This window comes from Rhincodon typus, chromosome 22 (genome assembly GCF_021869965.1).
Source record: "Rhincodon typus isolate 14 chromosome 22, sRhiTyp1.1, whole genome shotgun sequence".
Taxonomy (NCBI): domain Eukaryota; kingdom Metazoa; phylum Chordata; class Chondrichthyes; order Orectolobiformes; family Rhincodontidae; genus Rhincodon; species Rhincodon typus.
In genome coordinates, this window is record NC_063353.1 from 47,598,149 (window position 1) to 47,613,013 (window position 14,865).

The 14,865-nt window shown below is 37.9% G+C and overlaps 1 protein-coding gene across 1 annotated transcript in view; it reads left to right on the forward strand.

Annotated features, from left to right (window-relative positions):
* dmtf1 (cyclin D binding myb-like transcription factor 1) overlaps positions 1-14,865 on the forward strand; it is a 68,665-nt gene that overhangs the window by 29,883 nt on the left and 23,917 nt on the right. The window contains exons 2-10 of the mRNA XM_048610013.1: positions 1,658-1,775; positions 4,279-4,355; positions 5,258-5,415; positions 5,508-5,540; positions 7,122-7,231; positions 9,675-9,903; positions 11,802-11,953; positions 12,582-12,800; positions 14,521-14,597. Coding sequence (XP_048465970.1) covers positions 1,658-1,775; positions 4,279-4,355; positions 5,258-5,415; positions 5,508-5,540; positions 7,122-7,231; positions 9,675-9,903; positions 11,802-11,953; positions 12,582-12,800; positions 14,521-14,597 — 1,173 coding nt within the window. The remainder of the gene's footprint in view (positions 1-1,657; positions 1,776-4,278; positions 4,356-5,257; positions 5,416-5,507; positions 5,541-7,121; positions 7,232-9,674; positions 9,904-11,801; positions 11,954-12,581; positions 12,801-14,520; positions 14,598-14,865) is intronic.

Sequence of the window (14,865 nt, forward strand, 5' to 3'; positions counted from 1 at the left end):
AGTTATTCAATTAAACTTTAAACTCTTTTAAGTGAACATCCATCTCCTTTATCATCACTTGCCTTTGCTCCTATTTCAAAGTTAGAAATGATTAGTACTCAGTATACACTGTGGGACAAAAAGATAAACAATTTTTACTTAATACTTCATTTGACATAAGTTTGAATTCTATGATGGTGCAGAAAGTGATCGTTTTTAAAAATCTAGCTAATTTGAAGAATAAGTGCCACAGATTGTAGTTATTATGGCTGAAGACAGACACTTAGGGCTGCATTGTTCAGTTCTAAATCCCTGCTGGTCACAAATCATCCATAGACTTGAAAGAAACAAAAAGTGGCAAGCAAACTACCTTTTAAAGACCATTTCACCCTCTGACAAAGAAATTTTAGCTTTGTTCCCTTTTATTTAGAGTCATAGAGATATACAGCATGGAAACAGACCCTTCAGTTCAACTCATCCATGTTAACCTGCTATCTTAAATAAATCTAGTCCCTTTTGCCAGTATTCAGCCCATGTCCCTCTAAACTCTTCCTATTCATATACCCATCCAGATGCCTTTTTAAATATGTAATTGTACCACTTCCTCTGGCTGCACATTCCATACATGCACCACCCTCTGCATGAAAAAGTTGCCCCTTAGGTCCCTTTCATATCTTTCCCCTCTCACATTAAACCTATGCCCTCTAGTTTTGGAATCCCCCACCCTGGGGAAAAAATCTTGTCTATTTACCCTATCTATTCCTGTCATGATTTTATATATCTCTATAAGGTCACACCTCGGTTTCCACTCCAGGGAAAATAGCCCCAGTCTATTCAGCCTCTCCTTATAGCTTTAACCCTCCAACCCTGGTAATATCCTTATAAATCTTTTCTGAACCCTTTAAAGTTTCGCAGCATCCCTACTATAACAGGGAGACCAGAATTGCACACAGTATTCCAGTAGTGGCCTAACCAATGTCCTATACAGCTGCAACATGACCTCCCAATTCCTATACTCAATGCACTGACCAATAAAGGAAAGCATACCAAATGCCTTCTTCACTATCCTATCTGCCTGTGTCTCCACTTTCAAGGAACTGTGAACCTCCACTCCACGGTCTTTTTGGTCAGCCACACTCCCTAGAACCTGGTTGCCATATCTTACCCTCTTATTTCTGAGTGATGAGTTCCACTCCCAAATTAGACCTCAGCACACAGCCTGCACAGGCATTCTAGATCGACTGTCTTTTGATTAAACAGAGGCTTCATCCACCCATTCAGTTCAAACTTAAAGAGCAATGGAATTATCTTGATACCATGGCATACATTTAGCCCTTGAGCAGCACAGGTCAAGAATCTTGTCATTTATCTTAAAGGAAACTACTGCAGATGCTGGAAATTTAAAATAAAAAGAGAACATGCTGGTGAAATTCAGTAAGTCTGGCAGCATCTATGGAGAGAGAAGTGGACCTGCTACTAGACCTGTAGAGTTTCTCCAGCATTTTCTGATTTTAGTTTTGGTCATCTATCTTATCTGCATGGCCTTGTACACCTATCCACTGCCACGTTTCCCAACTTCAAAACAGAGTTTACCCTTTGGAGTGTTTTTCACATCCTGAGGTCTTAAAATGATACTAAAAAAATTTATGTTCTTTCTTTATTTCAATTTTGCATGTAGGTTCTGCACAATGAAGATCACATGGATGGTATTTCTCCCCAAAACAATGAAGATTTGGATCCTGTTAGTCAAGCCTGGTTTACAACGAAAGAAGATAAGGATACGCTACAGAACAAAGGTCAGAGGATTATCAAGTTCCCAATATGGAATGTCCTGTTTGTGATATTAATCTTAACAAGTATAATTCACTGAGTTAATAAAATAATTGTGAAAATGAAAAATGGTAAAAAAAATCTGATGTTTAAAGTTCTTTCATCTTATTAAGATTTGAGGCAAGTTATTTGACAATATGCTGTTATAATCATGGTCCTGTATGTCTTCATGAATGTTAGCTCCTCACCAAATATATAATATGAAATGTAAATTTACACTTTTCTGGGGGAGACGATGGCCTAGTGGTATTATTGCTGGACTGTTAACCCAGAGACCCAGATAATGTTCTAGAGACCCAGGTTCAAATCCCACCACGGCAGATGGTGGAATTTAAATTCAATAAAAATCTGGAATTAACAGTCTAATGATGACTGTGAATCCATCGGCGATTGTCGGAAAAATCCATCTGTTTCATTAATGTCCTTTTAGGGAAGAAAACTGCCATCCTTACCTGGTTTGGCCTACATGTGACTCCAGACCCACAGCAGTGTGGTTGACTCTCAACTGCCCTCTGGGCGATTAGGGATGGGCAATAAGTGCTGCCTAGCCAGCGACGCCCTCAACCCATGAATGAATAAAACTAAAAATCAAAATTGATGGTTATGACACCCCAAACAAAACCAAACATTTTGCATCTTCTGGTGTTTCATGATGTTTCTTGTACACTGTTGTGTTGGATTGCTCAGTGAATCTCCGTTTAACTTTAGACAAAAAACCAAAAGAACTGCGGATGTTGGAAATCTTAAAAAAAACCCAGAAATTGCTGGAAAATCTCAGCAGGCCTGGCAGCATCTGTGGAGAGAAATCAGAATTAACATTTCGGGTCCAGTGCTGAAGAAGGGTCACTAGACTCAAAGCATTAACTCTGGTTTCTTTCTTAAGATGCTGCCAGACCTGCTGAGATTTTCCAGCAATTTGTTTTTGATTCTTTTAACTTTAGTGTTTAGACATTGAAGAATGTCTACTTTTCCAGCCTTTCCCCATAGCTCATTTCTTTATATTAGGGAAAGAAGCTGATGATTTTGAAACCTGGCTGCATAAGATTAGCAAGTTTTATCCTGGGCCTTGTGCATAGAAATTGAATTTGGACCAAAATAATTTCTTTAAAACTTTTACAGCAATCATTCCAAAGATGAGAGTGCAGTGTTACTTGCTGCCCCAGACAGCCTGTAAAATGATATTTTTTTTAATCTTTCCAAAAGTCTGCGAGTATTTTCAAGGCAGAGAGTTCTCAAAGCTTTTGAGTCTGTGATTATGCAAACCCCTTGAGAGTCCCAGTTCCTTTAAATAAACTCTTGAGCTACCTCAAAATAAAGGGACATAATAATCACTATTCCCTTGCAGCTTACAGCTGCTTTCATCATTTTCTGGTTTGAAAAAGTCCTTATAGAAATCGTACCTTCTTTACTGTGTTATTTGTTCTATCGGCTATTATTTCAACACATTATTCGTTTTACTGAAAGAAGTGATTCCTTTTTATTTTGCTTGCACCTTCAATCATAGCTATTTGATTTTCCATTAGAAGTTGCAGTGCCCTATTAGTTTGGAACAGATAGAATTATTCAATAATTCCTGAATGGTGTGTCTATTTAAAAGTTTTGCTTAATTAGTAAGCAAAGCTTGTATTTAAATAGCACTCTTCACAACCACCTGACGTGTCATCACTCTTGTAGTGTAGGCAATGCTGCAGCCAATTTGCACACATCAAACTCTCAAATAACGGTGAGTTAATGTTCAGATTGACTGAGGGATAAACATTGATTTCTAATATCACTGATAACTCCTCTGCATGTCTTTGAAATAGTGCATGAGATGTCTTACACCCATCCAATATGTCATATGGAACCTCAGTTTAACATTTTCATCTGAAAGACGGTACTTCGAACAGTACAACATTTCCTCAGTACTGCTCCAGCTCTGGAGTAGAACTTGAACCTACATAATAGAGATACTTAAATAGAAAAATGAGGCCGGAAAGGGAGAATGGCATGTTAATCTGCTAACTTGTTTACTTTGTTACAATATACATGGGAATTCTGGGTCTGTATGTAATTTTTCAACCCAGGCTGTATAAAATGAGGAAAATGATGCTTCTGCAATGTATGACTGCACTGTTTCAGCTTGCACTAAGCGTTTGTACAATAGTTACTAATATTTGATGTATTTATTTGAAAGTAATTGACCTCTGAGGCACTTTTCAGGTCTATCTGTATCTAGCAGCGCCATGTCAGAGTAACAGCGAGTTATTTACAGCCACCTGCCAAGCCCTTGCTTGTGAACAGCCTGCTGAGAGGTACCCAAGAAGAGCCTCTGTGTATTGCCTTTTAGATTTTGCTTTTCTCGTGTTTTACCGGTTGCATTGACAAGACTGGAAATTGGAAATGAGAAATTGCTAATTTGAATCTATGAATTATTGTCCACTGCAGAGCCATTTAAATATTATTGAAAGCATACATTTTCTTCAACAGGCCACAAATGGAAGCAGGGAATGTGGTCAAAGGAAGAAATAGACATTTTAATGAGCAATATTGAAAACTATCTACAGGTGAGAAATAATGAAAATAATTTGATTATTACCTGAGACCGTTGTTTTAATGACCTTTCCTTCCTCTTGACCTCTCTCTGTCCCTTCTCTTTTATTGCCATCCTGTCCTGTTACTTGGTCATGTCACCTGTTTATTCTCCGTTTTCTTTACATGCTGAACCATCTGCCAATGCAATTCTCATTTGCAGAATCTCAGATGTTTTACAGTGCAGAAGGAGACATATCAGCCCATTGTTGTTCACCAGCTTTCTGAATGAGCACCATGATTTAGTGCCTTTCTCCTGCTGTTTCCTTATAACCCTGGGCATTATTTGCATTTAACTAATCATCTAATGCTTTCTTGAATGTTATGATTGACCCTGCCTCACTCGTACTTCCAGGAAGTGAAATGACCTAAAACGCTCATTGTGTGAAAATGTTTTCTCACATCACCTTTACTTTATAAATCACTTTAAATCTCTACCCTCCCTATCTACTTTGTTAGATATTATCAATGTATGTGTTTGACTTTGAAAACTTCAGTCGTCAGGCGCCTTATCCCTTCTATTCTTTCTGACTTGTTCCAGCCCAGCTCGAGCTGCAAATCTCTTTGGTCCATTGTCTTGGATTCATGTACACGTTCCCAGATTTTTGTACATCCCATCCTATCATTTCAGCAGCTTTCAACCATCTATGCCCATATTTCTGAATTCACATCCTGGCGCTGTGCACCTCCCTGTTCACTCTCAAAATCTTCAATTTCTTATTAGCACTATATAATTGCAGTTTATTATGTAAAGGAAGAATGCCAGCATATTTACAATCTAAACTATTATAATTATGGCAATTGGAACTTCTGAATAATGCATTCTATTGGAACACTGAAATAATTGTTTGCCCCTTGTTCCCTGGTCTTTCTGTAGATACATGGACTAAGTGATGCCACGGAGGTCATATTCGAAATGTCGAAAGATGAAAGAAAAGATTTCTACCGAACCATAGCGAGAGGTCTTAATCGGCCGTTGTTTGCAGTCTATAGACGAGTACTTCGAATGTATGACAATAGAAACCATGTTGGAAAGTATGAACAGTTTATATTTTATAATTTGATGTGATATTTTAATATGAAGATGATTGGTTTTCTTAACCATTCTGAACTTTTCTTATTGTCAGGTATACACCACAGGAAATTGAAAAACTTAAGGAGTAAGTATTTTGCTCTGCTTTGTTACAATAATCATTTTAAATTTTCATCCAGTCTACCCTGAACATCTCCTGTCAGACTAAAATTTCCTGTTGCAAAAGAACTTTCTCTGGTCTCCTCTGATGTAATTGCCTTGTTAGCTGGCATGGCATGGTGTGATCTGCTGCTGTTTTCCCACTATCTACACACTGTCAGCTTACTAAGCAAATTGTCTGTTTGCTGCTGTCTCTGATGGGACAAGTTAAAATCGAGTCCAGCATTCAAATTTTTCAAACAATTAAGTTGGGCGTTGTCCAATTATGTGAACGAATTGCCCAAGTTTCTACATAGAGTCATAGAGTCCTACAGCACAGAACAGGCATTTCGGCCCAATTGGATCCATGCTCACCAAATTGTCCTTCCACGCTAAACCCATTTCCCTGCACTAGGCCCATATCCTTCTGGCTGAGGGCAACAGAGGCCATCGACCATCCCTTTGAAACAGCACTCATATATTTCCTGATTAAGCTAGAAAATAATTGTAATTGTAGTTTATCAATGTGATGGCTTCATAATCTGAACTGTAATTAAAGCTTATCTTCCATGCTTATTGTTTTATTGTTGTTATAAAGAAAGTCTTGCATTTACACACCTTGTATTTTCACAACTCCATAGTGGTTTATAGCCAAAGATGTACCTTTTGAAGTATAATCATTGTGTAATTTGGCTGTTATGCTTCCTATATAACAACTTGGGACGGGTTTGCAAACAACAATGTTATAATGACTATATAATTTACTCTGAAGTGATGTTTGTTGAGGAATAACAACAAAGTCAACCTGGACATTGTACTGGATCCCTAACATAGGACCTTAGCACGTAAAGTGAGAGATGAGACTGCTACCAACTGAAGCATGGCTGGTGCTCTCCGTGAGGTGACATGGACTCTGTGATGTGTCCATCGACTGCACGTGCTTAATTGCTAGGTAGCAGGAACTGAATATTTTGGATTAAACTGAGAACAATTGAATACTATTATGCCAAACATGTTGTGCATATGCTAACAAAAAAACAATTGACAGTTTCAGTGTTGGAAATGAAACAACTCTGCTCTGTTTTGCTGAGGACAATTTGGAGAAGCTATTAAGAATCAAATTGATTTGTGGCTTTGGATGAGATATAAATAAAACTTTAACTGATTTAAAAGATGTATATTTTGATAGCCTGTTATAAAAGTATATAATTAAATATTGGATTATTTTTAATTATAATTCTGTATGTCACTGTTTAGGAAATCTTTAGAATGTTACGTTGAACACAATGGCACTGTTTTCACACAGTGACCTAAAATTATATCATTATTTTATGAACTGAATTGCAATTAATCACCTAGATTTGTCACTCACTCATAAAATAGGGAAGGAATAGTTTAATACATTTAGTGTATCAAAAATTAGTTTACTATTCTGAAACTCTCCATGGCTGTCAAACTGCTATTGAAATGTTAGTTGTAAATTTATTGAGGATTTTTATTTTATTGTGTATTTCTTAATGTTACCTGTAAGGTAAAGAAATGTTTAACATGTGTTTTGCTTATTATTTAGGCTACGTTTGAAGCATGGTAATGATTGGGCAACTATAGGGGCTGCTCTGGGAAGGAGTGCTTCTTCAGTAAAAGACCGGTGCAGATTGATGAAAGACACTTGCAACACAGGTAGAGCCTGAAGCTATACTATTTTAAATCCTGTGTCTAAATTCCTTTGTATTATACAGTTGTTATGTCAGTAAAGCTGCTTTGTTGTGCTAGTGATTGATTTTATTTTTTGTCTCGTGTACCAAAATACAGTGAAAAGCTTTGTTTACGAGCAGTACAGGCAGATCACAGTCAGAAAAGGATGTACAAATCAAAGACTGAGAGGCATATAGGTTACATTTCACAGGGCATGCATGAGGCGAAATCAACATGAGCAAATTCAGCATTATTTGAGGCTGGAGAGTCCATTCAACAGTCTGACTACAGCCAGGAAGAAGCTATATCTGTATTGTCTGCCTCACAGAAAAGGTTGCAGGAAAGCATTACCAGGGTGTGATGGGTCTTTTGAGGATGTTGGTAGCCTTTCTGCGGCAGTGAGCCGTGTAAATAGAGGCCATGGATGGAAGATTGGCTTCCATGATTGTCTGGGCTGGGCAGAGCAGTTGCCATACCAGGCCATTGTGCACCAGACAGTATGCTTTCAATGGTGCATCTGTAGACGTTGGTGAGGGTCCTTTACAGACATGCCAAATTTCCTGAGCTGCCTAAGGAAGAAGAGACGTTGTAATGCCTTCTTGACTGTCGCATCTATGTGGGAAGTCCAGGACAGATTGTCGGTTGTCATCACTCTGAGGAACTTGATGCTCTCCACTTTCTCAACCTCAGTTCCATTGACATAGATGGGGGCATGTTCTCCTCCTTTTCTTTCTGAAGTAAATGAGCAATTCTTTAGTTTTGCTGATGTTGAGAGACAAATTGTTTTCATTGCACCACATCACTAAGCCCTCTATCTCCTTCTGTAATTTGACTCGTCGTTGTTAAATATCTGTCCCACTACGGTGGTGTTGTCAGCGAACTTGTAGATGGCGTTCGTTTGGAATTTGGCAACACAGTCATAGGTGTAAAGTAAGTACAATAGAGGGCTGAGGACACATCCTGGGTGGGGGGGGTAGCTCCGGTGTCGAGTGTTATTGTGGAGGAGATATAGTTACCTATCTTCACTGATTGATTGTGGCCTGTGTGTCAGAAAACCCTATGTTAACATAAACTATGCAGAGAAGAAGGCATACATTGTTTAGACATCCTCATTGTAAATGGAGATGATTATTCTGAATTAGATAAAATGGCGTCACCGTGTATCATTACCTGTTAGAAAAAAAATTGAAGGAATATATAAAAACCTAGAATGTGGAAAACAAGATTTTGACAGCTCGCCTTTAAATGAAGGCTTTGGCTTTCTCACTGTAGTCCCGCCTGTTGAAATTTTGCTTTCCACATTAATCACATTAGCACTTGATCTAAAGATTCATCCCCATCAGGTTCAAAACGAATAGGAATCTGATTACAAATCTGCTATAGCAACATTTTTTAAAACTATGCAAAGTTGTGGTTTTACAATTGTTTAATTAAAAAGCAAATGTAAAAGAAAAATCTTCTTCAGATTCTGCAGAATGGAGGAAGCGATCATGAATTACAATCAAGCATCATAATGCATCAAGAGGGTAGAATGAATGGAAGCCTAGAAATCACTTAGAGCACTTAAAGTTAAGGGCAATTTCTACATGTTTATCTTTAACAGATATTCCACATTTATTTTATATCTAATAATGTTTGCTATTATTGTTCTTGATTTATCATTTTTACAAAAGGTTGCATCATTTTCCAAGAGTATAAAACCTATTCTGATTGTGTTTTGTTTATCTTTGAATTCTTATGTTATACGCTTCTTACATTGTTTAAGTTCTGGATGTCTTTAATTTAGAATACAGACTTGACTGTAACATGATTAAATCACCACAAAACACACAGTTGTACTGAAGTGGAACATACACAGTTTATTCTCTTGGATTAATCTTGTGGAACACCTTTCTTTCATTCAAAACTTATCTTTATTTGGTTCCCTGTGCATCACTCCAAGGCTAAGAGGCATAGCTTGTGTGTGTCAGGTCTTTGCCAATTTTATTCTTAAAATAGTTGGCAAGCAGTGTATTAAAGTACTTTCATTGATATCAATTTTAATTACTCATTTGTTCATAAACATGTTCCTCCATTTTTTTGTTGTAAGTGTTGGCCTCTGTGGTATGGCTGAGACATTGCGTTACACTATTGAAGAATCACTTTCGCACAAAATTTAACTTGGTACATTGAAGCACCTTATTCCTAGCTCAGAACATTTTGTCATTGCAATTCTTATTCCAGAATATTTGCTGTTTAATGTTGTTCTGAGAAAATTGGGATTGTTTTAAATTTAACCCAACTGTGGTTCTAAGGCCATTATGAATGCATTTCTCATTTTCCTTTCTCATTCTTGCCGTGGCATGTGTGAAAAGGCATCCGTAGCTAATGTCCAGGGAGCCATAGTTGCTCAAATTGCACAAACATTTTGTTGCATCTCATTTTTCAGGTAAATGGACGGTAGATGAAGAAAAACGACTTGCAGAGGTGGTCCATGAATTAACTGCCACAGATCCCGGTGACATTGTCACTCAGGGTGTTTCTTGGGCTGCAGTCGCTGAACGGGTCGGCACCCGTTCTGAAAAGCAATGTCGTTCCAAGTGGCTAAATTACCTCAACTGGAAGCAGAGTGGAGGGACAGAATGGAGCAAAGATGATGAAATAAACTTAATTTTAAGGTATACTAATTCCGTTGCTGTGAGTGCAAGTTCCAATAGGGGAAAGCAAGCAACCTGCAATCAAAAACCCATAAAGCACATTTTGCTAAGTTTACAAATCTAATACTGTATCCATTTAATTACCTAATGCAAATGACAATAGAGAAGCTTTCTATCTATGCAAATCATGACTTTCTTCTTGGGGTTCAGCCAATTTCTTTGAGTAGAAGACCCCACAGAATGTGGATAACAACTTGAGAGAATTGTAAACTGTAAAGGAGGACAGTGTAGAACTGTATGAAGTCTTTGGCGTGTAAGTGAATGGGTGGTAGATGAAGTCCAATTTGATGAAGAGTGAGGTGATGCACTTTGGTGTAAAGAACAGTATAAAATAAAGATTGTGCAGGGACACTTGAGTGTATTTGTACATAAGTCATTAAATGTGGCAGGGCAGGTAGAGAGTAAACTGTTAATAAAGTGTACACTATTCCAAGCTTCGTAAAGGGGGTTATAGGGTACAAGAAACGGGGGTTATGATGAAGTTGTGTAAGACACAAGTTAGACCCTGTCTAGAGTGTTGTGTACAGTGCTGAATGTACTGTGAAGCCTGCAGAAAAGGTTTATGAGAATGGTTTCAGGGTTGGAAAACAATTCTGACAAAAGTCCATAAGATGTAGGAGCAGAAATTAGCCCATTTGGCCCATCAAGTCTGCTCTGCCATTCAATCATGGCTGATAAGTTTCTCAAACCCCATTCTCCTGCTTTCTCCCTATAACCCTTGATCACCTTGGCAATCAAGAACCTATCTATCTCAAAGATTGGAGAAGTTGGGACTGTTTTTCTTGAAGAGGAGAAGGCTGAGAGGAGATTTGTTAGAAATTTTCAAAATCATGATGGATCTGGACAAAGTGGATAGAGAGAAATTTTTTCTATCCATAAATTAATCTGGAACCAGAGGACACAGTTTTAGTAAGTATTTGAAATGAGGAAAGATAACAGAGTGGGATTAATTTGGTATTACTCTAATAATGAACAAGCATTGACACATTTGATGAAATACCTCCCATGTTATAAAGCTATATTGTTGCATGGTTCTATGGCTACTGTTAATACCTGTTACGGCATTGTCTTATCAAAAACAGAAGTTGCTGGAAAAGCTCAGCAGGTCTGGCAGCATCTGAAGAAAAAAATCAGTATTAACGTTTCGAGTCCAGTGACCCTTCCACAGTTCTGTTTTTGTTCCTGACTTGCAGCATCCACAGTTCTTTTGGTTTTTGTTGTCTTATCAAACCCAATACTGGCAGTCTGTAAACTTCCGTTTATTGGTTCCAAGGAATTAATTGATTAAATTGGTCTGAAACCAAATATTCAGAATGTAATTTAGTCATGCCTTCTGATGTGGAATTGAATTACAACAATGGAAGATTTATAGAGAAGACTTATAACTTGGATCTTACAATGGATTAATGAGTGCACCGACACCATACCATAGGTGAAATAGAACAAAGTTGTTGAAAGGAAATTATTCCAATCTAATCGCTGAAGAAATTACTAGTCATCACCAATTGATTATCAATATTTAAAAGATACCACAGTCCAGTAAGTTTCCTTTATTGTTAAAAGTACTGTCCAGGAGTGGGACTGACTACCATTAAATAGTCGGCGGCACTTTGAGTTAGCTAAGAGCTGAACACATTACATTTTATCTATATACAATATGTTGACTGTAAAATATTCATTCCTTTTGAAGTTACAGATTTTTAGACAGCACTACTTTTGAATTATACTTCCATTGGTTTACGTATATCAAGATGGTGGATCAAGAGACAGTGCCTCTCACACTGCTTAGTTTTGATACCATTCTGCTTCTTTATAAACTGCTGCATGTAATAATATGATATTTTAATTATTTGGTGTAGAATCGCAGAACTCAATGCAGAGGATGAAAGTGAGATTAACTGGGATATCATGGCAGAAGGCTGGAGTAGTGTCCGATCTCCACAGTGGCTGAGAAGTAAATGGTGGACCATCAAGCGGCAGGTTACAAATCATAAAGATTTGACATTTGCAGGTACAACGTTTCCACCAATGCGCCATTGACTTTTGCCATCATATTATCCATAACGAATAAACATTAGCATCAGTTTTACACCATATTGCATGTTTTTTAAATTGGAATAGTTTCAGGATGTTAGCTGCAAAAAGTAACAAAAGAAGTTGTATGACAAAGACTAATTGCTAAATATAATATTTTGGTTGCTAGGTACTTCTGATTTCTATCTAACTGCAATCGTATTTGATGAAATGTGGATATCATTAGCTGTTCAGTGATGTAACAGCTGAACATGTATTCTTATTTAGCTCATTTATGTTGGAAAGTTTTATTGTTTTTATTCAGCAATGAAGATCAAGCCATGTATATACTATATGGTTCATCTCTTGCTTTTCAGTCAGAAATAAGGAATTCAGAACATATTTTGCCCTCTAGTCTTAAAAATTGACAACATATCTGCAGAATACGTATGTTTTTGCTCTGCTAAATGCCTTTTTATATAGTAGGTGATATATTTTAAATACCGGTTACCTGCATCAATTTGTACATACTTCTCTTGCTAATGACCACCTGAATTTGTGACATATGTAACCTACTTTCCAGTCTTCCAGTTCTACTGGGTTTTTTTTTCTGTTTTCTGTGGCAGAATTGGTAGACAGTTTGAGACAATTGGTAGAGACCCTAAAACAACCACACATCCCAGTGCACCAATTACCCGAGTGTCAAACTGGATCGAGTTCACGCAATTCAAATTCATCCTCTGTTCAGCATCTGCGGGTTCGATTAGCTCAAATGGAGGAAAACAACAGTGTCCCCAACAGTCCAGTGGCTGCTCTGCAGATTCCTGTGCAAATTACTCATGTTGGTATGTCTTGAAAATAATGCAGTTGTATAGAAGTGGTTCTTCAGTTTATGACCTTGTATTCCTAACAGTTTGTAGCAAAGTTATTTTGGATGTGGCTTGGGCTGACAAGCAGCAAGTTTATACACAACTGCCAGACAATGACCATCTCCAACAAAAGATAATCTAACCACCAACCCTTGACGTTAAATTGTGTTAGTATCACTAAATTCTCCCACTATCGATATCCTGGGTTACCATTGACCAGAAACTTGGATGGACACAGTGGCTACAACAACAGGTTAGAGGCTAGGAATATTGTGGTGAGTAAGCCCTCTCCTGACTCCCTAAAGTCCGTACACTATCTACAGGGAATACTCCCCACTTGCCTGGATGGGTGCAGCTCCAACCACATTCAAGAAACTTGACAGCATCCTGCTTGATTGGTACCACATCCACAACATCCACTCCCTCTACCACTGATGCTTAGTAGCATCCTAAAAGATGCACTGCAGAATTTCACTAAAAATTCTTAGACAGCATCTTCCAGACCCATGACCACTTCCATTTAGAAGGACAACGGCAGCAGATACATGGGAACACCACCAACACGTCCAAGTTCCCTCTAAGCTACTCATTCCTGATTTGGAAATATATCACTGTTCCTTCACTATCGTTAGGTCAAAATCCTGGAATTCCCTCCCTAAGGGCATTGTGGGTCGACCTGTAGCAGTGGTTCAAGAAGGCAGCTTACCACCACCTTCTCAAGGGCAGCTAGGGACAGGCAAGAAATGCTGGCACAGCCAGCAACACCCACGTTCCAAAGATGAATAAAACAAATTATCACATCAAAAACAGTTGAAACTTGAAATACATGCAAGTCTATCAGCATCTAAAATTGGACTTGGCATGAAAATAATGTTTTTCAAGGCCTTCTGATACTTTCTTGAGTTAATGTTTAAAGTTGATACTGTTTGTGAATAGTGATGAATATATTCTAACGGGCAGACGTGTAATTGAGTTTTTACTACATGAGAAAATGTCCTTTTTGTCCACACTGGTCATCAAATATCTGTTCTAATCCCATTTCCTAGCACTTGGCCTATAGCCTTGTATGCTACTGCATTTCAGATGTTATTCTAAATACTAGTACAATGTTTTGTCAGTTCCTGCCTCTACCACCTTTTAGACAGGAGTTCCAGATATCATCACCCTGTGGGTGAAAAAGTCTTGCCTTAAATCCCCTCTAAACTCGTATCTTACTATAAAACTTGCCTTCACCCATTATTGACCCCTCTACCAAGGGGAAAAGTCTCTTCCTGTCTATGCCCCTATATATATCTCAATCAGGTCCCCACTTATCCTATGCTGTAGTAAGGAAAATAACACCAGCCTACCTAGTCTCTCTTCATAGCCGAAATACTCTTTTCCAGGCAACATCCTGGTGAATATCATCTGAACCTTCTCTAGTGAAGTCACATACTTCCAATAGTGTGGTGACCAGAACTACACATGGTACTCCAGCTGCAGCCTAACTATAATTATGTACAGCTCTGTCATAACTTCTTTTGCTCATGCATTTAATGCCTCAATTAATAAAGGCAATAATTCCATGAGTCTTTGGATTATGAAATCTATAATTTGAATCACATGCCTCACTTGAATAGCCTGTTTGTTTTTTTTTTAGTAAGCATGCATTTTTTTTCACATTAAGATCACCTCTTTTTTTCCTTCTTTAATACAGAATATCTCTTCTGTGATGAACAGCCAACCAGTGGTTCACTGTGTGGGAAAGTCTTAAAACCAAACACACAGAAATTTGTAACATTTGAAACAGTGTACAACACTCTGCAGAATCATTAGAGAGCACAATCACTGTAAACTGAACCATTATCCCATCGTGCCACATGGCACAAATTTGTCTCACTCTTTACACTTACGTCTACGTGAATGTTGAGTGATTTTAACACTGAAGGAGTTATACATTTCAATTTTATGCAGTTGTTGAGCACTGACAGATTTCCTATGTGGTCCATTTTCCAAGACAACAAGGTGCAGGGCTGGATGAACACAGCAGGCCAAGCAGCAT